Source organism: Myxine glutinosa, chromosome 12 (assembly GCF_964187855.1).
Source record: "Myxine glutinosa chromosome 12, kmMyxGlut1.1, whole genome shotgun sequence".
Classification (NCBI taxonomy): Eukaryota; Metazoa; Chordata; class Myxini; order Myxiniformes; family Myxinidae; genus Myxine; species Myxine glutinosa.
The window spans coordinates 63,397,845-63,420,891 of record NC_136272.1 but is presented as its reverse complement, the minus strand read 5'-3'; the positions used below and the strand labels follow the sequence as shown (position 1 = coordinate 63,420,891).

The 23,047-nt window shown below is 48.3% G+C and overlaps 1 protein-coding gene across 10 annotated transcripts in view; it reads right to left on the bottom strand.

The window, feature by feature from the left end:
* LOC137437474 (metastasis-associated protein MTA1) overlaps positions 1 to 22,173 on the bottom strand; it is a 160,108-nt gene extending 137,935 nt beyond the window's left edge. For 7 of the 10 annotated variants that reach the window (XM_068131827.2, XM_068131830.2, XM_068131825.2 and 4 more), the window contains exons 1-3: positions 22,007 to 22,164; positions 17,211 to 17,278; positions 14,100 to 14,193 (exon numbers count right to left, since the gene is read on the bottom strand). In XM_068131827.2, coding sequence (XP_067987928.1) covers positions 14,100 to 14,193; positions 17,211 to 17,278; positions 22,007 to 22,034 — 190 coding nt within the window. In that variant the 5' untranslated portion in view covers positions 22,035 to 22,164. Of the gene's footprint in view, positions 1 to 14,099; positions 14,194 to 17,210; positions 17,279 to 21,386; positions 21,580 to 22,006 lie in introns of those variants that run through there. The other 3 variants (XM_078766891.1, XM_068131831.2, XM_078766888.1) reach the window with 2 other exon arrangements.
* Positions 22,174 to 23,047: the final 874 nt, after the last annotated feature.

The following is a 23,047-nucleotide window of genomic DNA, read 5'->3' as shown; positions in this document are numbered from 1 at the left end:
TCTACGTTTACCACGAGCTCGAGCAATAAAATATAATACACAACCTAGAACCAAACAAAATGCTTCTACAATGTCGTACTTGGTAACAAAAAAAAACAAAAATAAAAATCCGCTTTTCTCTCGATTAGTGTGGACAGAACAACTCAAACTGCAGGGTAACCCTGGGGCTCACAAACCACAATTAGCATGCCAGGCCAACCACATTCTGAAGCAAACCCTCCAAGCGTTACTCCGTCGGACGAATCGTAGTCACATTTATCTCTGCAAAACTGTTCGTCCATCTGATAACCGACGTTCTCATGTAAAGCACGTTTTAATCTTCGCGTTGCAAAAGTAGGTTCAGGAATTTTAATCATTCCAGTTGCAGCTTACAGCATCATCAGATAACATGTTCAAAGTTGAATGGAAAGGACCGACAGCGTCAAGCAGAACTGGAATCTCAGCAAAGGATGGCACCAAGGTGGTGAAAGCCCAGGTGATCAAATGTTGTACTGGCAGAGTGAATGGTCAAAGATGGAGACTGTTCGCTTAGGTGGAGGAAGAGAGCATGGCATTTATCGCCTTCCAAGGATGGGTACCTTGATCTCTTGTCCTGAAAGGGGTCAGTCAATAAAATTCATTCATTCATCCATCCATTCATTCATTCAAGGCTGGGTGGTAAGAAGAGGAAGAGGAGGTAGTAGCCGTGCTCCAAGGCAGAGAGAAGCTCGAGCGTGGGCGTCTCCTTCAGACTGAGCCACGACGGTCCAAGGCAACAGGGCATCGTGCCAAGTGAAGCAGGCAGCGATCGGGCAGCAACGCACGAGAAGGGTGCAAGGCAAGGGAGGCTGTGTTGACAAGTTTCCAAGTCACGTGATGATTTTCGCGACAACAGCATGAGGACAGCATTCACGTGACGCAGGCAACAGCCCCAAGATGGCACCGTGTTCCAAGCTAGAAAACGTTCCACGTGGGCCCCTTGCCAACGTTACCTTCCCCCAATATTCCACGAGCCACCTTCCCTTCCCCCAATCCCCGAGGGTTAGGGCCATTTATTAAAAGGAGTTCCTTCTTTCTCCCTCAAAAAGGTTTGTGGAGGTACAAGTTTCGATGGAAGTAGAATGCCACCTGCTGCCGAGTTTCTCATAAAATCCACATTGTCTGGCCGCTTGGAGTCGAGATAAATCATTGTCACCACCACTGGTCACTGGAAAACCAAATCGCTTGATGCAGTCACTCATCCATATCCATAGGAGTCACGATCTTGTACAAAAATAAAAACCTCAACCTCACAAATTCACCATTGCAGTCAGTCATAATGCCTGAGTGACAGCACATCACAACATGTCATTCCTATTCAAATCTCCAAATCTCAAAACCACCACCTGACCCCACACAAGTCCTCAAATGCCAAAAATCAAAAAGTTGTCACAGCAAGGGAAAGCTCTCACACTTGAGATTTGGCTATTTTCATCACCACTGCAACAGCAGCCAAAGCAACGAAGTTTCAAAAACAAACTCAGGCGACAAGGCATATCAAAGCCACAAATGCTCTCGTTTGCGGATCAGGCAATAGTGATGATCTATAGGGCATATTAAATATTTAGTCACCTGCCGGGCACCCCACCAAGACATCTCCTCCAGCGACAAGCAAGGTGCGATAAAAGGGGCTTGCTTTGGCATTGGGTCAGAGCACGCAGGGAAATTGGATGAGGAAAAGTGTTGCTGTTGTTGGGAAGGGTTTTGCAATCAAGCCAACCGTGGTGAAAACATCAGCAACCACAGATTTAGGAAAGGATTTTTAGCAAAACACCACAATGTATCGGTCTCACAAGGATGGCATCGACTCGCCATTGAAAATTCCGTTGAAGGTTTGGCATTGCACAACAAAAATCATCCACACAAATGTCTCGTCTTTCATATCCGAACCACAACCACATAATGGATCCCTCATCACGACATCAGTCCATCAATAACCTTGCGAATTCCAATTAAAGAGCACCGATGTCCACCAGTGTCTTTGTCCTGCATGTGATATTATATACCAGCACTACCAGCAGCCTGAGACCACATAATAAAACTAGAACGGCACTCAGTAGAGAGCATACCTCTGCCAGGTGTACAGTTTACGTGTTGTTTAATAGAATAGACCAGAAAATCACAATAAAGCATCACATTTAATCAAAATCATCCGTCCACAACTTTTTGAGATATCCTGCTATGTATCGTTTTTGGCCTTATCTCCCAATGGTGAAGTATCACTTAAAAAATTATAGTACCCGCATCCGGATCTTCACCAAAATCTAAGAATTTCGTCGGTGTCACATACGCTACATCTCTGCCAAATTTCGTCCCAATCCATCCACAACTTTTTGAGATATCTTGTTCACAAACAAATGGACAGACAGGGATGAAAACATAACCTCCATCCATCTTTGGTGACAGAGGTAACTAGAACGGCACTCAGTGGAGTGCATTGTAGGATGAACAGTTTAGGTATTGTATCCCACAGATAGGCCTGATCTGGATTTGGACCTGAACCAAAATGTAATTGGCTTGTTTTTGTCACCTGACCAAATCATTCACCAAGTTTTGTCATAATCAATCCACAACATTTTGAAATACCATGATATGTGTCGTTTTTGCCCCTTTACTCAATTGTAAGCAATCACTTGAAAATTAAATAATTCTCATATCCGAATCCATATTCAGATCTTCACCAAAATCGAATCGAATCGTCCTTGTCAGATACCCAACTGGTCAACCAAGTTTCGTCCACATCCGTCCACAACTTTTTGAGCATCCTGAACATCCTGCTATTTTCCTGCTATATGCGTATATATTTCCTCCTTTCCGCTATATATGCATATATGCTATATAGACGGGTCAATATACAACCAGAACAGCCGTACCCCAAAAAAATTGCAAATTTTAGTTTTATTGCATTTCCTTATATTTTAAGACTTACTTAGGAACATATCAAAAGTTGGACAGAAATGGACCATGGGAAAGTAAAAATTTTTGACATGATAAAAATGTCACAAAACCATGCACGATTCACTACGTCGAAAACGTCTTTGGTTTTTTATTTTTGTTTCTTTTTGTTTATATAAATTAATTTGTTCCACTGAGACCAGCTGCAAAGGCAACATTTTATAACACTTGTTTCGTGTCTTTAACAATGTTTACATCTGCTACCTGACACATGTCTTTAACAATATGACCTCCCAGCATGTAGGCTAATGACCTAATTCCTCACTGGTAGTTGTGCAGCTTGACTGAGTAACAACTCCACATGAATGAGTTAATTACACCTAATTAGGACTCAATTGGACAACGTTGTATGGTAAACATTGGAGATACAATACAATACAACCAAGGAGATACAGTACAATACAACCAAGGCCAAGGCAGTAGCAAAAAGACAGGTAGGCCTATGCATACAATTGCCCCATATATTCTACATGTATTTTGTACTCCTACAACTGTAGTGTATGATGGTATTTATTTTCCAGGTTCTAGAGTTGTGGAAAGAGATCCTGGAAACAGTGTATGGTCAAAATGCTGTTGTGCACATGCTGAGTGGGAAGGCGGTGCAACGTGCTTTTCGTGGCCATTTGCTTGTGTGGATCAGTGTCTTACACGTCAGGTTGTTGGCAAGATTGTGGAAGTTGACCCTGGGTTTCAAGAACAAGTGGCAGAACTGGAGCGACTGTACATTTCCCTGGAGACTGTCGAAAGTGACACTATAGAGTCTGTGTTGCAATCAGAGTGCATTCATTTCATTGACAATAGATTGAATCAGGAAAGGAATAAACTTGCAAAGGACTCGAAAACCAGTGCACTTTGGATCAACTACCAGCGTATGTTGGGAATTGCAAGGGCACTTGTGGCAGCTGATCGGACGGGGTCCTGGGAGATGCATCTCCAAGCCATATCAGCTTGCTTGCCGATATTTGCAGCTGCTGGCCATCCCAATTACCTGAAGTCAGCTCGACTCTATCTCGAGAAGATGCTTGCGTTAGAGGATGACAACCCTGAGGTTCATCAGAAGTTCCAATCTGGTTATCATGTAATCCGGCGCAGTGACCAATACTGGGCTGGCCTAGGCTCTGATCTTGTGATAGAACAGACATTAATGTGCTCACTGAAAAGCCAAGGGGGGCTGACTCGAGGAAGTGGGATGTCAGAGCACCAGAGAGCAGTTTGGACTCTGTCTTCAACCATATCGTCCTCCTACAACCTTGCTATGCAAGAACTGACCTCGAGTAGCTACTCAACAAGTGAACAACATAAGGAGTTGACAACATCCAGGGTGAGTCGAGATGAAGCTGATCGTGGCAAAGTTGCCGAAAAACTGGACAGCTTCACACCATTTTCTGATGACAAGTCATTGCGCAATATCATCACAGGGGTTACTGCAAATGAGGATGTCAATGTTCATGACCTATTCAAAGTAGGTAGTGACATTGTCAAGAAGATGGATGATCACCCAGCTTACTCCTATTCACACAAAAGGAGTTCTAAAGCCAAGACACTTGCATTCAGCAGGGCAGTCAAAGTTGCTGAGGACCGCACAATAGATCCAGCGTTACTATTCCAGAGGTTCTTAGTGGTGTCACAGACGGGAGATCTCCAGATAGGTGAAGTGATGAAATATGAACTCTGCCCATACCCAATGTCTCTTTTTGAGGCAAAAAACATCCTGCGCCAGCCAGATAAACCACAGTTGGCGGAGGCAATAAGGAATTATGCTACAACCAAATCTGACAATGCTGTCAACCAGACAGTTCCAGGAACAGATCACTATGTTCTTGACGGGGGATCACTTATTCACCGCTTAAAGTGGACAGAGGGATTCACCTACAGTTCCATTGCAGATGAATATGCCTCATTTACAGTACGACACTATGGCAAAGCTACTGTTGTGTTTGATGGTTATGAGGCTGGGCCAAGCACAAAGGACTGTTCTCATCAACGTCGGAATAGAAACAAGAATGCCACCAAGGTTAACATTACGGAGTCAACAAAATTTGTTGGGAAAAAGGAGGACTTTCTGTCGAATGAGTCAAACAAGCAGGCAATGATACTGTTGATTATAGAGGTGTTGCACAAGGAAGGCTGTGAGGTGATCCAAGCAGAGGGAGATGCTGATGTTGAGATTGCAAAAGCGGCTTCCAGATCTACAACCCTCATTGGAGAAGATACAGATCTCCTTCTCCTCCTGCTCTTCTATATGGTGGAGACAAACTGCATTGAACTCTATTTCCGTTCTGACAAGGCAAAATCAAATGTCTACAATATCAAAGTCCTTCAGCAGATACTTGGAAATGCAGCCTGCAGAGATATATTGTTCCTTCATGCATTAACTGGCTGTGACGCAACGTCTCGTGTCTTTGGGATTGGAAAGAAGTCAGGGTTTCAAAGAATCATCAAGAAAGAAAAGGAACTGATAGACAGCTCAAAGGTGTTCTGTAAACCACAGCAGAGTCAGGATGTTATTGAAACTGCAGGCTGCAGAGCAATGGTGGCATTGTTTAAAGCAAATCAGAACGACTCATTGGCATCGATCAGATACAACATTCTCTGCAAAAAGGTTGCAAGGGCTAAGGCATTTGTCACTCCTGAAAGACTGCCACCCACATCCGCTGCCTGCAAGTTTCATTCTCTGCGGACCTATTACCAGGTAATGGAATGGATGGGCCTTTGTTGTGGAATGGAGCCAACGGAGTGGGGATGGAAGGTAGAAGGAGGAAAACTTGTTCCAGTGATGACAGACAAAAGCCCTGCTCCAGACATACTACTTCAGATGATTCACTGCAACTGTTCAGGGGGGTGCAAAACACTAAGGTGTTCATGTAGGAAGCATGGATTAGAGTGCACCAGTGCATGTGGACATTGCCAGGACAGCAACTGTGACAATATGAGTGTTGAACCAGACATAGAGGAGGAGGAGGAGGACGATGAAACTGGAATCTAAGACTAGAAGGCATATGGTACTTCCACATGTGTCAAAATTGTCCAATTTTTTATATGTTGCTTTCCATGTCATAGACTGGCAGAAACAATCAAAGAACATATATTTGTGCAAATATTTACTTTAAATTGCGAATGGTCTCAGGATTAGCACTGCATTAACTACCAGCAACGATCATAATACAAATATTGGTGCAAAATTAACTTTAAATTGTTAGTGGTCTGATGATTAATTATCAGTCAATTTTTTTACGTTTTATCTGCCGGCAGCCATCTTGTTTTCTGACGTCACTGAGGGACTTTCCCATGCGTCAAAATTGTCCAACTTTTAATATGTTGTCTTCCACTTCATAAACTACTAGAAATAAGCATAAAACAAAAATTTGCAATTTTTTTGGGGTCAGGCAGTATATTGACCCGTCTAATATATTTCCTGCTATATCCTGAACATCCTGCTATACGAGTCATTTTGAACATCCTGCTATGTATCGTTTTTGGCCATATCTCCCAATGGTGAAGAATCACTTAAAAAATTATAGTACCCGGATCCGGATATTCACCAAAATGTAATCATTTTGTCCTAGTCACAAACACTACCTCTCTGCCAAATTTCGTCCCAATCCATCCACAACTTTTTGAGACATCTTGTTCACAAACAAACGGACAAACAAATGGACAGACAGAGGTGAAAACATAACCTCCATCCACCTTTGGTGGCGGAGGTAACTAGAACGGCACTCATCGTAAGATTAACAGTTTACGCTTTGTATCCCACAGATAGGCCAGATCTGGATTTGGACCTGAAGCAAAGTCTAATTCACTTATCACCCAACCAACTCATCCACCTCGTTTTGTCATAATCAATCCACAACATTTTGAAATACGACAGACACACGCACGCACACACACACACTCTTCCAGAAAATTCTTGAACTTAAAAAAATAATATTTTGGTATCCAGATTTGTATTTCTTTGGTTTACAGCGGCACAAAACAAAAAACGCTGAAAAAAAAAAACACAATCTTTGCTTATTCCACACAAAAATCCTAAAATGGCCCGGACAATATTATTGGCACCTTTTAGAAGTTGTTAGAAATCATTAGATTTCAAGCAGGTGATTCTCCTTTACTTTGGAATTGAACTCACCCTTAGTGAGTTGCAGGTGCCTGCTATATAAAAAAAACAAAAACTCATTCAACCAGTTTGAATCGAGAAAAGGAGTCATTCTGCTGTTTTGTGTCACTGTGTGTACCGCAATGAGCATGGAGAAAAGAAATAAAACCAGATAATTGTCTGAGGTCAGACACAAGATTGTAGCCAAGCATGGACAATCTAAAGGCTACATGTCCATCTCCAGAGACCTGGATGTTCCTGTGTTCACCATACACAATGTTATCAGGAAGTTTGGGGCCCATGGCACTGTTGCCAACCTCCCTGGACGTGGCCACAAGAGAAAATCTGATCGAAGATTGCAGCGACGGATTGTTCGAATGGTGGAGAAGGCACCTCGATCAACTGCCAAACAGAGTCAAGCTGATCTTCAGATATAAGGTACCACAGTTTCAACTCAAACCATCTGTCACCACCTCAATGAAAGGGGGTTCTATGGTAGGAGACCCAGGAGGACCCCACTGCTGAGAGACATAACAAAACCCAACTGAAAAATTCCAAAACACACCTGAACAAGCCAAAATCCTTCTGACAATGTCCTGTCGACAGATGACACTAAATTAGAGCTTTTTGGTAAAGCACATCATCTCTATGTTTACAGAAAACAAAATGAATACTTCAAAGAAAAGAACACCTTCCCTGCAGTCAAACATGGAGGAGGTTCAGTGACGTTTTGGGGTTGCTGTGCTGCCTCTGGCACTGGGTACCTTGAATGTGTGCATGGCATCATGAAATCAGGAAATTACCAAGGCATTTTGGAGCGCAATGTTCAACCCAGTGTCAGAAAGCTGGGTCTCTGTCGAAGGTCATGGGTCTTGCAGCAGGACAATGACCCCAAACACACTTCAAAAAGCACCCAGGAATGGTTCAAGACAAAACACTTGGACTGTTCTGAAGTGGCCAGCAATGATTCCAGATCTAAATCCCATTGAACACCTGTGGGGAGGTCTGAAAACAGCAGTTGGGAGAAGGTACCCTTCAAATCTGGGAGAACTGGAGCAGTTTGCACAAGAAGAGTGGGACAAACTGCCAGTAGAGAGGTGTAGGAAGCTCATTCATGGTAAAAGGAAGCGCTTGACTGCAGTTATTTTGTCCAAACGCTGTGCTACCATAGTCTAGGGCAGGGGTCGGCAACCTTTTTGACATGAAGTGCCAGTTTGAAACGTTCTTTTTAATTCATGTGCCATATCAACATTAAGTTTAACATTAAGTTTAACATTAAGGAGGTCACGCCTTTTCGAAGCTGTTCCATGCGCTCACGCTTTCGAAGCTAAGTAATCTTTCACAATTGTGTTTTTGTCGAGACTGTATCTATCTTTCGGTGTGTGTACCTATAGCGTATCTTTAGGAAAACTTTCGGTGCAAATTTTTCGTACATGTATACACAATCGTCGGTTAATGCGTATCGAGTATTCTGAGGCCTAGTACTCGTAGGCTTAGGCTACCGTACCGTCTCCGACCTTGTGGTTTTGTTTTTCTCTCAGCGGTTCGTCGAATGCGCTGCAGTTATTTTCGTTCCCTGTTTCGTCCCAGTCGTTCACCCCAGACCTCCATGTTTAATATCTCTACTCAAAAAAAAAAAACCCCCCCAAAAAAAATATTTCTTTCTCAGGTCTTATTCGTTTATTTGTTGTTCTTATTTGTTCGTTCGTTCTTCGTTCACGTGGTTAGAAATGTATAATCTCTCCCCTGAACAACTATTTTCTCTCATATATCATAACACCTTTTTCTTCTTCTCCTACAAAAGGATGCTTTCGTCTTGCTCACCAAATCTATTCATTCCAAAAAATATATATAATACCATCTCTTACAGTTCCTCTTTTCTACATTCCCTAAACTATCCAGAACTCCACCCCTCCTTCAGCGTCCTCAAACGTATTTTTGACTCGAAGGTCTCAAACTCATTTTGCAAAAAATGTTCGTTTCCCATGAATCGTACACTTTTCAAAATCCAATCTCACCCCTCCCCTCCAAATCTTCCCCATCACCCCTCCCCTCCAAATCCTCCCCATCACCCATCCCTTTCAGATCTCCCCCCTTCCCTCCCCTCCCTCCTCAACTCCCCCCACACCCCTCCCCTCCGAGACTCTCCCTCGCTCCTCCCCTCCTAGACTCCCCTCTCACCCCTCCTCAAAGCATCCTCCCTGCTTCTTCCCCCTTCCAACTTTCACCTTCATCTCCCCCAACCTTCTGCCTCGCTCTTCCCCCTCCTCAAATAACACCTCACTGTGCCTCACCCAATCTCCATCAAACCTTTTGTCCACCCCATTCTTCCCTTTCTCCAAACTATTCTGAAATCTCTGACACACCTTCAACAGCTCTCCCTACCTCTTCCTCCTCTTCCACATCTTACCCTACCCCTCCCTACCCCTCATTAACGGTATGGACCTCAAACATCCGGGGCTTTCGTTCAAACTTAACTTATCTCTCCATACAGGTTGCTTCTGACAAACCAGATGTGATCTGCTTAACAGAAACTTTCCTCCTTCATGATGTCTCTGATGCCTTGGTATCTCTCCCAGGTTACTCCCTCCTCTGGTATGATAGACCTGAGCCTCGTCCTGGAGGTGGGGTTGCTATCTTTATTTAAAAAACTCTTCCTCACTCGCCCTCCCTCCACCTCACCCCCAGGATTACCTTTGGCTACGGCTTCCCCTTCGCTCCCACCTTTTGTTCATATGTGTGTTGTACCATCCACCAAACAGTGATGACTCCATCTACATCTCGCTGTCTGATAATATGGACCAACTTCTATCTACCCATCCCAACTCTCTCTTCCTCATATGTGGTGATTTCAATTGTCACCATGCCAGTTGGCTGGGTGTGGGTACCTCTCTCACCAGCCATGGCTCTTCAGCAAAGGACTTCTGCGACTCACTGGGACTGACACAATCTGTCAATTTCCCGACCCGGATCTCAGTCAACGGAGCATCTTCTCTTCTAGATTTGGTTATGACCAACTTCCCTGAAAATGTCTGCTGCTCTTCTTCTGCTCCAATCGGCTCATCTGATCATGTGCTTGTCAAAGTGGACATCTCTCTGACCATTCTCAGAAAGCCTCCTCAGCATCGACGAGTCTGGCATTTCACTCAGGCCAACTGGCACGGTCTTCAAGCAGCCATCAATCATCTGGACTGGTCTCCCATCTATACCGCCTCTGACATCAACTCATCCTGGGAATTCTTTCAAAGTAAATTGCTCTCTCTCATGCACAGATTTATCCCATCTCGTCTTCAGTTGTCATACCCTTCCTCCCGTCCATGGTACACGGAATCTTGTGGTGAGGCTGTTGCCCTGAAACAACTTGCTTTCGTCTCCTGGAAAGCAAATCCAACGGAAAGGAAATCTCATTTCCTTTCACAAAGCCCGAAACAAGTGTGTGTCCACCCTCAGGAGAGCCAGGAAACAATATCTCACCGTTCTCAAGACCGAACTCTCTTATCTGTCTCCCTCTTCCAAATACTGGTGGCGTCTGGTCAAATCTGTTTCTGGTGTTTGTTCCCCCTCCATCCCCTCCCTCACCTCAAACGGCTTAACGGCTGACTCCGCACGTGAAAAAGCTGATTGCCTCAACTCTGTGTTTGCCTCTAAATATTGTGTCCCAAGCCCATACCTCTCTGTACCCACCGTACCCAGTCGTACCCAGCTGCTCCTGGACTCTGTGTCCTTTCCTCCTGACAAGGTGGAAAAGTTTTTGTCAACCCTCGACTGATTCTGCAACTGGTCCTGACGGCATCAGCCCACGGGTCCTAAAATCATGTTCTTCCGCTCTTTCACTCCCTCTTTCTGTTCTCTTCACCCTCTTTTGCTCAAGGTCATCTGCCATCTGCTTGGAAATCAGCCAACATCACCGCTTTGCACAAAAAAGGTGCAAAAACAGATCCTTGCAACTACAGACCAATCAGCCTTCTCCCAATTATCAGCAAAGTCATGGAATCCATCATTGCTTCAGATATGAAATCTTTCCTCTTCTCCAATGGCTTGATCTCTGATCATCAATTTGGTTTCAGACCTGGTCACTCTACTCTGGACATGCTGCTTCTGCTTTCTCAACAATGGATGGAGGTCCTCAACACCAAACAGGAAAGTAGAGCTGTCTCCCTTGACATTTCACGTGCCTTCGATACGGTCTGGCACCCTGCTCTGCTCACCAAACTCTCCTCCTTTGGTATCCATGGAAATCTCCACGCATGGCTGGCGGACTTCCTCTCTGGTCGTAGTCAACGTGTGGCCCTGAATGGGTTTCTCTCATCTCCTCTTCCTGTTCAGGCTGGAGTTCCCCAAGGTAGTGTTCTGGGCCCTGTGCTTTTTCTGGTCTTCATCAATGATCTCTCTGACTATCTTGAAAATCCTCTCTATCTCTTTGCTGACGACTCTACTCTCTGTCGCTCCATTCCTCATCCCTCAGATCGGCAGTCCGCAGCCTCCTCACTCTCTGCAGACCTGGACAAAATCACAGACTGGACAAACAAATGGAACATGTCTTTCAATCCTGATAAATCTCACACTCTTACGATGTCTCTCCGAAAAGACCGACTGGAAAACCCTCCCATCCACGTTCTGAATAATCCTCTCCAAGAAGTTCTGTCACTCAAGCTTTTGGGTCTCACTATTTGCCATGATCTTTCCTGGGAAAACCACATTTCAAATCTGGCCTCCAAAGCCAGTCGCCGACTGGGCATCCTCCGTCGTGCGAAGTCCTTCCTTGGCACACCTGAGCTCCTCACCACATACAAGGCTTTCGTCCGCAGCTCTATGGAATACTGCTCTCCCCTCTGGTCTGGTGCTCCTGCCTCACACCTAGCCCGTCTTCACGCTGTTGAAACCAAAGCGTTCAGAATCATTGGAATCTCCCGCGATGAAGCTAACTCCAAGGGCCTTTCACTCACTCACCGCAGGCAGGTTGGTGGTCTTTCCGTCTTCTACCGACTCCTCTCTGGCCTTGCCCCCCCCAACCCTCTCTGGGCTCTGTCCCCCAAATATTCCTACAGGTCGCACAAGATCTGCCTGCAACCCTCTTATGGTTAAACTGCCAAAATCAAGACTTTCTGCTCACCTTCACTCCTTCATTCCTCTTTTCTCCCACCTCTGGAACAAACTCCCTCACTCTCTTCAATCCCACTGCACCCTCCAGGTCTTTAAAACAGCTGTTCACCACCATCTCTTATCCTCCCCCATCCAAAACCTTGATCTTTTCTACCCCCGCTAATTTCGGTCCCCTTGTGTTTTATACCTCTCCCCCCCCGCCCTCCCCCTCCCACACTTCTCCCTGCTCTCAAATGTTGTGGTTGTGTGCTTCCCCTTCTCTCCCCATCTTGTCTTCCGCTCCCTCTTTTTGTGTGTTTTGTTTGTCTGGTTGATTTGTTTGTGAAATAAATGTTAGCTCTTTCACGAGCCTCGATTCAGTATACAAAAAAAATAAAAGTATAAAAAATAAAAGCAATTGCAACAATATTTACAATACATTTTCCAGGTAAAGCAGTGCAAGTACATAATGCAGCAGAAAGTTTTTGTTCTCAAATGTCTGTGGAGACTGCCTCAAACACAGTCATGAACGAGTAACGTGAGACGAGGCGAATGCCAGGTACTGGTTACAAATATACTTTTACATTTAAAGGAAAACGAGAACGTTTTTGCAAATAGTATTTCATGACAAATATTTGGGGTTGAGAAGACTCACTTTATATAAATAAATAAAGATTCAAACAACTACATCCTCTCAGTATGATACTTTTATAGCCAGACTAGAGGTATTCCAGTCGCAGAATACCATAATAAATTCCCCTTTATATGACGTGGGCATCAACGTATACTCATCATCCATCCTATATCCCAACCCAAGGTCAAGGTTGTAAATTGCAACATATCAAGCAGGATTCCTCCCTCGTCAATAAGGAAAAACAAAAGTGCGTTCCAGTTTAGAAAAAAGCAGTCGATTCCTGGAAGTGCGTTTCACAAATCCTTTTCAAACACCGTAATGGTTCCACGTTACTATGTGGAATGTAACGTTACGTTACGTTACATTACGTTACTACGTGTCCGTCCGTTAAATATACACCTATATTTTTACTTTTGAACCGATGCCCTCATCACCCACAAAACAATCTTTCGAGAGGGTTTCTCATGACAATGACAACATATCTTCAATCCATTTACACTTCCACACTCTTCAATCCCCCAAGTGGAAGAGCTGCTTGAAACAATGGGTCACGATAACCTGGAAGGATCCTATGGATGATCACATGTCAATTAACAGCCGATCATCATTCAGGTGTTTATATGTTTCTTTGCACGTTAAGGTGCCAACATCAAACCACAAAATGTTAACACATTATGATCATGTTTTCCAAAAGGAAAGAACTACAAGCCAGGAAACTTGGGTTAAAAAGTTGTGTTCCAATATCAATAATCTTATCACAACACCTACGTTAATATCACAGCAATCGATAGGCTTGATATTCGAGTGACAGCCAAGGAAGACGCAAACTTCTGCATGATGTATCACAATTATTTAAATCTGCATCTGAGATAATCAATTGAGAAAACCGCCTCCTTAGCCTGGTGTTGGCTTAGCGGTTAGGGTGCCGGCTTGGGATCCAAGGATCCTGGGTTCGAATCCCAGTCGATCGCCAAATTAACGCCAGGGGGTTGGTTGACTCAGCATGTCATCCTTCCGAGGTCGGCAAATTGAGTACCAGCTTGCTGGGATGAATGATCCCGGTGTGTACCCCGGTTTAGAATAGGTACACCGTATCCCTGCGCATCGTAAGAGGCGACTAATGGTTGGCGTCAGGAAGGGCATCCGGCCATAAAAACATTGCCTCAAACAGGGAACCATGATTGTCATGGGGCCCGCAAGGCTAACCCCTGCTCTAGCGGGGAAAATGGCCTTAAAACGATCATTCATTCATTCATTCAACAAGCATGCGCAAGAGGGAAAAAGTTGGACTGAAATGACAAATGATAAACGTACTGGAATGTTTGTCAGCAAGGGTGATGAGATTGCTGGAGATGTCTCTGCGTCGGAAGAAACACACCACTTTGGCCTCCACATTGCCATTGGGCGTCTGAATCAAAATGGGGGGGGTGGGGTGAAGGAGTGATGGAGGAAGGGGGTTAATTAATTTCTAGTGAGAGGTACTGGGAAGGATCAGAGGTCAATGTACAAAGAAATGCGAGCTACACAACCTACAGACAAAATCATCGCAGGACAAAAATCATAATCCAGTACACAGAACAGTCAACAGACACAAAAAATATATAACACCACAATTGATTGTGATATCACATAGCTGTTCACCAATTGTGGACAAGGCAAGACCACCTTCATCGAAATTACAGGTAAACTCGGTTGTTACCTCCAACACCAAAGGTGGACGGAGGTTATGCTTTCACCCCTGTCTGCATGTTTGTGAACAGGAGTCATCAAGAGGTTGTGGAAGGATTCGGCCAAAATTTGGTGGAGAGGTAGCGTATGTGACAAGGACCGAATGATCAGATTTTGGTGAAGATCCGGATCTGGCTACTATAAATTTTTAAGTGATTCTTCACCATTGGGAAATCGGGTGAAAAACGATGTTTAGCATGATATCTCAAAAAGTTAGACAAATTTTGGACAAAACATGGTGGAGAGGTTGTGTGTGTGACAAGGACGAATCGATTCAATTTTGGTGAAGATCTCAGTATGGATTCGGATACGAGAATTATTTAATTTTTCAGTGATTCTTCACCATTGAGAGATCGGGCGAAAATTGATATATAACATGATATTTTAAAAAGCTATGGACGAGTTATGAGAAAACTAGGTGGACGAATAGGTTTGGCAACAAGGAGATTCGATTTTGGTTCAGGCCAGGATGCAGATCCGGCCTATAAGCGGGATATAAAATGTAAACCGTTCGGCCTGGTGGAGGTATGCGCTCTACCGAGTGCCGTTCTAGTTTTATTATGCTTCTGCAGTCAAAGGCATTATGATTTCAGGTTGCCAGCCACCGCAGGTTTTTGTCATCATGACAACTTGGGAAACACTTGGAAGGGTGTTTCCCCCCCCCCCCCCCCCCTTCCCATGCCTCCCCCCCAAAGCCCTCTCCCTCCCACAGTTCTCTCGATGTCTCCATGTCTCCATGTCTCTCGGTCCCTGCTCTCAAATGTTGTGTTTGTGTCCTTCCCCCTCTCTCCCCATCTTGTCTACCGCTCCCGATGTTATTTGTTTTATGTGTCTGTTTGTCTTTCTGTGTGATTAATGTTCGCTCTTTCACGAGCCTCGATCTTGTATACAAAAAAAAAAAAAAAAAAAAAAAAAGGATTTCAGCCAAAGTTGGTACAGTATGGACTGTAATACACAGCTTAATTGACAATAATTGTGATTTAAAAGGGTCGTGTCTCATGTGAACTTCAATAGCAAATTTGTGTTAGCATGATAACTTGTAAACCACTGAAGGGGATGCAAACAAACCTGGCAAAGGTATAAATGTAATGCAAAGACGAAATGACATCTTGGGTTTAAAAGATCAAAGAAGAAAAGGCATGTGTCCATTAATTGGAAATAATTTCGTTATCGCAATAACTGGTTAACCACTAAAGAGACTTGGACCAAACTTGGCACAACTATGGATTGTAATAATACAAAGATGAACTGATTACCACCGAAGGTAGATCGAGGTTCTTTTTTCCACCCCTGTCTGTCTGTGAACAGGATATCTCAAAAGTTGTGGACGGATTCGGACGAAATTTGGTGGACAGGTTGGGAAAAGAAAGAATAGATTCAATTCTGGTGAAGATCCAAATCCGTATCCGGATCAGAGGATCGCATCGATCGGTGAAGTGGTTTCAGAGAAGGGATTCTTTTTTAATATTGGCTTTCAAGCTAATATGGCTGCCACACCACGTGACACATTACTTTCAAAAAATGAACGCTCTGCATATGTATGGGTAGAGGATCATGTTTGTGAAGTTTCGTGTTGATCGGCCGAGGTTCGTTTTTCTATCCAAGATGGCTGCCAAACCACGTGACCAATAATATTTTTGTGATGATCTTTTAATCGCCATGCCTAGTCAATGACACACAAAGTTTCGAGCCAATTGAATTGGTGGTTTGGGAGAAGACGTTTTTTTTAAGGTTTTAGGTTAAATCCGATATGTGCTGCCAAACCATGTGACATACGGTATATCATAAATTTAATATTTCAATACAAGTAGGTCATATATCATGTGCATGAAATTTCCGATTTTTAGGATAAGGAATTCAATTAAAACATTCTTGGGCGGTATACCCCTTCACCTATGACGTCATCATTGTCATGCTTTTGTTCCATATTGGGAGTGCTTGACCAAGTTTTGTTGACCAAGTTTTTTGACCAATGTGCCAAGTTTTCAAATTTTTCCATTCAGCTGTTTCCGATAAATATTTTTTCAATTATTTGCGTTTAATCCAAGACGGCTACTATACCACGTGAACTATGACATCACAAATATCATAAAAAGATTCTGCATGGGTGTCACTCCTCCCCTGAAAGTTTTGTCTCAATTGGACATGCGGTTCCTGAGCAAAAAGGTTTAGCCTGTACGAAAGAACAGCCCGAAAACAACAAAAACGTTATGTTTTCGGACCGTTATATATATATATATAATGACATTTCAAAAAGTTGTGGATGACTTGTGAGAAAACTTGGTGGATGAGTTTGTTTTGGTGACAAGAACGAGCCGATTAGACTTTGGTTCAGGTCTGAATCCAGAGCCAGCCTATCAGTGGGATACAAAACGTAAACTGTCCTACCTGGCGGAGGTGTGCTCTCTACCGAGTGCCGTTCTCGTTCAATTTTGGGTTCAGCCGGTTAAAGATCACATGCCCTTTGAAAATCGTTTTGCAAGCCATTACTCGAGATAGAAGCACACATATTACATTGTCCCTGTTCTCCTTTTCCCCCTTTCTTTTTATTTTTTATTTTTTCGACACAAGGTCAAATAAAAGATTTGGACGCCATATCAAATTATGTGCAACTTTCGCTTAATACAACAGAATCCGTTTCACACTTGGCAAATCTTAGCCCAACATTAGCACAGAACCCAGATCACCCATTCTTACCTTATTCAGTTCTTCAATACGCCGCACAAGATAGGGATTGCTGGAAGAATTTTCAAAAAAAACATAGTCTGCAAGGAACATGAAAGACAAAGGTGGGAATTAAGGGAACAGGACATCATGAAGATAGATATTTTAGAACTTCACGTCGAGGTGAATAAGTGGACAATGCAACCCCACCTCCAACATGCATCAAAACAATCAAGGCAAAATTGGCACGAATCAGCTTAACATGAAGTTGCTTTTATTTCTTATCGAATTGTAAGGATTTGAAAACTTACAAATCCTACTTTCAATGACAATAACAATGGGCTCAGGACAGGGCAGCCCACTGGGGCTGCCGGGCAGGTCACGTAGGCCCCATAACCCACCGGGGTCACGTCTGATGTCCAAAGTCACCAGCAAGACCTGTTCCCTATCCCTGTGCACCACGGGGACCCCGTCTCAACATCCACAGTCGTGCCCACTGAGGCTACAGGGCAGCTCAGTCAGCCACACCTGTCAGCCACACCTGTCATCCACACCCACCACCCCACCCACCAAAAGAGTAACACCCCGACACCGTGGTCCCTGACTGAACAGTCTGTGGGGGTCCAGTCCTCCATCCATACCCAGGCAGTATGCAAGGACACAGATTTGGGAAGCAGGGGACCCAAACAGGGGACCCATCCGCCATCCCCAGTCCAGCTGCCCCACCCTACACCTCATTCCACAATCACCCATCTCCCGCAAAGAAACCCACTGGGGCTCGGTTCCCGGTCACTGAGCATCCTACTGAAGCCCAGCCCGCAGATGGGCAGTCTTCTGAGGCCTGGTCTCCAGAAACTACCGAGCAACCCCTCTGAGACCTAGCCACGAGCCACTGCAGGGCAACTCGCCGAGACATAGTGCCATGACGCTGCTTGGCAGGGCGCAGAAGCACAAAACCACCATTCCCCTACCCCCCGGAGCAGAGGAGCCCAACGAGGCGTGGTTCCCCATCATCAACGAGCAGGCCGCCAAGGAAAACATCCCACAAACAGGCAGGCCGCAGAGGCACGGCGCTACCCGCAACGAGGGGCCGAGGCACGGCGCCCCATCTCCAACGGGCAGGCTGCAGTGGGGACGCGCATCAGGCCACCGAAGACCAGCAACCAGCTGCTGCCGGGGCCTAATGGGCTACCTAAGACTGGCACACCTGCTGGTGCCAGGCATGCTGCAGAGACCAAGGTTGGGCACGGAAACGAGGCCACGCACTGCAGCCAACAGGCAGGCTGCCCAGGGCCGGTCGACAGCCACCTGCTGGCCCAGGGTCAGTCGACAGCCAAGGGGGAGGCCGCCCAGGACCGGTCGTCAACCACCAGGCAGGCCGCCCAGGACCGGTCGTCAACCACCAGGCAGGCCGCTCAGGACTGGTCGTCAACCACCAGGCAAGCCGCCCAGGACCGGTCGTCAACCACCAGGCAGGCCACCCAGGACCAGTCGCCAACCACCAGGCAGGCCGCCCAGGACCGGTCACCAACCACCAGGCAGGATGCCCAGGACCGGTCGCCAACCACCAGGCAGGATGCCCAGGACCGGTCGCCAACCACCAGGCAGGCTGCCCAGGACCGGTCGCCAACCACCAGGCAGGCTGCCCAGGACCGGTCGCCAACCACCAGGCAGGCTTCCCAGGACCGGTCGCCAACCACCAGGCAGGCTGCCCAGGACCGGTCGCCAACCACCAGGCAGGCTTCCCAGGACCGGTCGCCAACCACCAGGCAGGCTGCCCAGGACCGGTCGCAAACCACCAGGCAGGCTGCCCAGGACCTGTCGCAAACCACCAGGCAGGCTGCCCAGGACCGGTCGCCAACCACCAGGCAGGCCGCCCAGGACAGGTCGCCAACCACCAGGCAGGATTCCCAGGACCGGTGGCCAACCACCAGGCAGGCTGCCCAGGACCGGTCGCAAACCACCAGGCAGGCTGCCCAGGACCTGTCGCAAACCACCAGGCAGGCTGCCCAGGACCGGTCGCAAACCACCAGGCAGGCTGCCCAGGACCTGTCGCAAACCACCAGGCAGGCTGCCCAGGACCGGTCGTCAACCACCAGGCAGGCTGCCCAGGACCGGTCGCCAACCACCAGGCAGGCTAGGCTGCCCAGGACCGGTCGTCAACCACCAGGGAGGCTAGGCTGCCCAGGACCGGTCACCAACCACCAGGCAGGCTAGGCTGCCCAGGACCTGTCACCAACCACCAGGCAGACTGCCCAGGACCGGCCGCCAACCACCAGGCAGGCCGCCCCGGACCGGTCGCCAACCACCAGGCAGGCCGCCCCGGACCGGTCGCCAACCACCAGGCAGGCTGCCCAGGACCGGTGGCCAACCACCAGGCAGACTTCCCAGGACCGGTGGCCAACCACCAGGCAGACTTCCCAAGACCGGTCGCCAACCACCAGGCAGACTTCCCAGGACCGGTCACCAACCACCAGGCAGGCTTCCCATGACAGGTCGCCAACCACCAGGCAGGATTCCCAGGACCAGTCACCAACCACCAGTCAGGCTGCCCAGGACCGGTCACCAACCACCAGTCAGGCTTCCCAGGACCGGTCGCCAACCACCAGGCAGGCTGCCCAGGACCGGTCGCCAACCACCAGGCAGGCTGCCCAGGACCGGTCGCCAACCACCAGGCAGGCTGCCCAGGACCGGTCACCAACCACCAGGCAGGCCGCCCCGGACCGGTCGCCAACCACCAGGCAGGCTGCCCAGGACCGGTGGCCAACCACCAGGCAGACCTCCCAGGACCGGTGGCCAACCACCAGGCAGACTTCCCAAGACCGGTGGCCAACCACCAGGCAGACTTCCCAGGACCTGTCACCAACCACCAGGCAGGCTTCCCATGACAGGTCGCCAACCACCAGGCAGGATTCCCAGGACCGGTCACCAACCACCAGGCAGGCTTCCCAGGACCGGTCACCAACCACCAGGCAGACTTCCCAAGACCGGTCGCCAACCACCAGGCAGACATCCCAGGACCGGTCGCCAACCACCAGGCAGACTTCCCAGGACCGGTCACCAACCACCAGGCAGGCTTCCCATGACAGGTCGCCAACCACCAGGCAGGATTCCCAGGACCAGTCACCAACCACCAGTCAGGCTGCCCAGGACCGGTCACCAACCACCAGTCAGGCTTCCCAGGACCAGTCGCCAACCACCAGGCAGGCTGCCCAGGACCGGTCGCCAACCACCAGGCAGGCTGCCCAGGACCGGTCGCCAACCACCAGGCAGGCTGCCCAGGACCGGTCGCCAACCACCAGGCAGGCTGCCCAGGACCGGTCACCAACCACCAGGCAGGCTGCCAAGGACCGGTGGCCAACCACCAGGCAGGCTGCCCAGGACCGGTCACCAACCACCAGGCAGGCTGCCCAGGACCAGTCGCCAAACACCAGGCAGGCTGCCCAGGACCGGTCACCGACCACCAGGCAGGTTGCCCAGGACTGGTCGCCGACCACCAGGCAGGCTGCCCAGGACCGGTCACCAACCACCAGGCAGGCTGCCCAGGACCGGTCGCCGACCACCAGGCAGGTTGCCCAGGACCGGTCGCCGACCACCAGGCAGGTTGCCCAGGACCGGTCGCCGACCACCAGGCAGGTTGCCCAGGACCGGTCGCCGACCACCAGGCAGGTTGCCCAGGACCGGTCGCCGACCACCAGGCAGGTTGCCCAGGACCGGTCGCCGACCACCAGGCAGGTTGCCCAGGACCGGTCGCCGACCACCAGGCAGGCTGCCCAGGACCGGTCGCCGACCACCAGGCAGGCTGCCCAGGACCGGTCGCCGACCACCAGGCAGGTTGCCCAGGACCGGTCGCCGACCACCAGGCAGGTTGCCCAGGACCGGTCACCAACCACCAGGCAGCCCACTTCGGCCTGGCCTTCAGCCACGTGGTGGATCCATTCGTTCATCTCCATGAATATCCTGTGTTTGTTTCCTCAGCTTCCATTTTACCCACAGTTCACCAGAAATGCTTTATAGCAAACTGACCCCTTATTCCCTTAAACTCCTTGAAGGAAGTGGTCAAAATAAACAGAGAGAGAGCTTGAGAAGTCCGCGGCGGGAAACGATCGAATGAGATAATCCTGGTGTCGTGGATCGAGGATCACGCGTCACTTAATGGGACAAGCTCGGGAGCTTTCGCCATTTTACTCCGTTTCTCGTCCTGTTTACCTTCTGCGCGGCGTCGCTTCGACATCGCGCCACAACTCCGACCATGTTGGTCTCTGTTCCTCGTCCACGACAGAGTCTCATTTCCCCTTTCACTTTTACCTCAGACCGCCATGGCTCCCATTTACCTCAGACCGCCATCGCCCACATTCCCATTCCCATCCTCTCCTTCCGTCCCACTTTCCTTCCCGCTCTCAGATTCATCGGCAGACCCGGCCCGGTTCCCCTGTTCCCCCTGCCCGACATGCAAATCCAGAGCGAGCGCCGGCCCAGCCGAACCGCTCCTCCCAGGAACGAACATCCTCCCAAAAAGGCGCAGAAATAACACAATCACGTATAATGTAACGAAATACAATCATCGTCCGGACAGGACGACGCAAAATGCCGACCGAGCATCACGTTCGATTTGCATGAGCTAAAGGGAACGCGCACGCACGTACACACGCATGCCCGCGTGCCTCCGCGTCCATTATAACAAACAATGATTGCATTTAATTATCAAACAACGTTACGAGCAAGAAGCTCTTCTCAGCACGGGACGGGAAGGAGAGTGTGGCAGAGACGGCATGGAAAGGGTAAGGGTCGCCCGACGAGCGGGGAAACTTGCTGCGGTTCCCTCTCACCTCCGACGCGGTACATGTTGGCCGCCATGCCCGCGGTGCCCGGCTCGGCACGGCCCGAGGCCCGGGGCGGCGTGGGGGAGCTCGGATATCCCCCGGCGCCGCGGCGCGCCGGGCGCACACCGACCCGCCCAGCGACCCGACACCGGTCGCGTCCCGCCCACAACACGCCCATAAACCGTCCGCGACACACCCATCGGTTCCGACCGAGCGCCGATGTCGTGGCTTTACGAGCGGAGGCGAGAGACACGCCCACGTAACGCCTTCGCCACGCCCACCGATGCCCCGCGACACGCCCACGTAACGCCTCCGCCACGCCCACCGATGCCATGAGACACGCCCGTCACGCTTTCGCCACGCCCACCGATGCCATGAGACACGCCCACGCAACGCCTTGGCCACGCCCACCGATGCCCCGAGACACGCCCACGCAACGCCTTGGCCACGCCCACCGCATGCAAATTCACACCCGTGACACGTCCACGAACAGGTCTCCGTTCAGTTAAACCGGCACGTCCACGCCCATCAAAGACCGACGACACGAACAGATTGAAGTCTCGCACAAAACCGTTAAACGCCCCCAATTGTGTTTGGGTTTGTTCCGCCCATCGCCTACGTTATCACGTACGGTTCACAACTTTCCTTTTTTTTTTTTTTTTTTTACCTCTCAACAATTAACAAACTCTACCGTCAGGTATCCAAGGTGCACTTTATCCCGCACTGAGCTCGTGTTGGAAAGGCTTCCGGCTTTTTTTTCACAACGAACGCTCGAAACTCGTGTGCGGAAAAAAAATCGTGCTTCCACCTCCACGTGCCTTCGGAAACACTTCTCAACAAAGCGAAAAACTTTCCACATTGTGATTTCACCTGTACAAAAAAACGTCTTTTTAAAATGGGAGCAAAGTTTATGACCATGACATGTGGCGACGTCTTTGCGCGAGCCCAAGCAATCGTCTACGCGTGTGACGTCATATGCATGTACTTTGTTTGCGTAATCGCCATGCGTCATTACGCTTGCTCGAAACTCCACCTCTTGTCGTCATC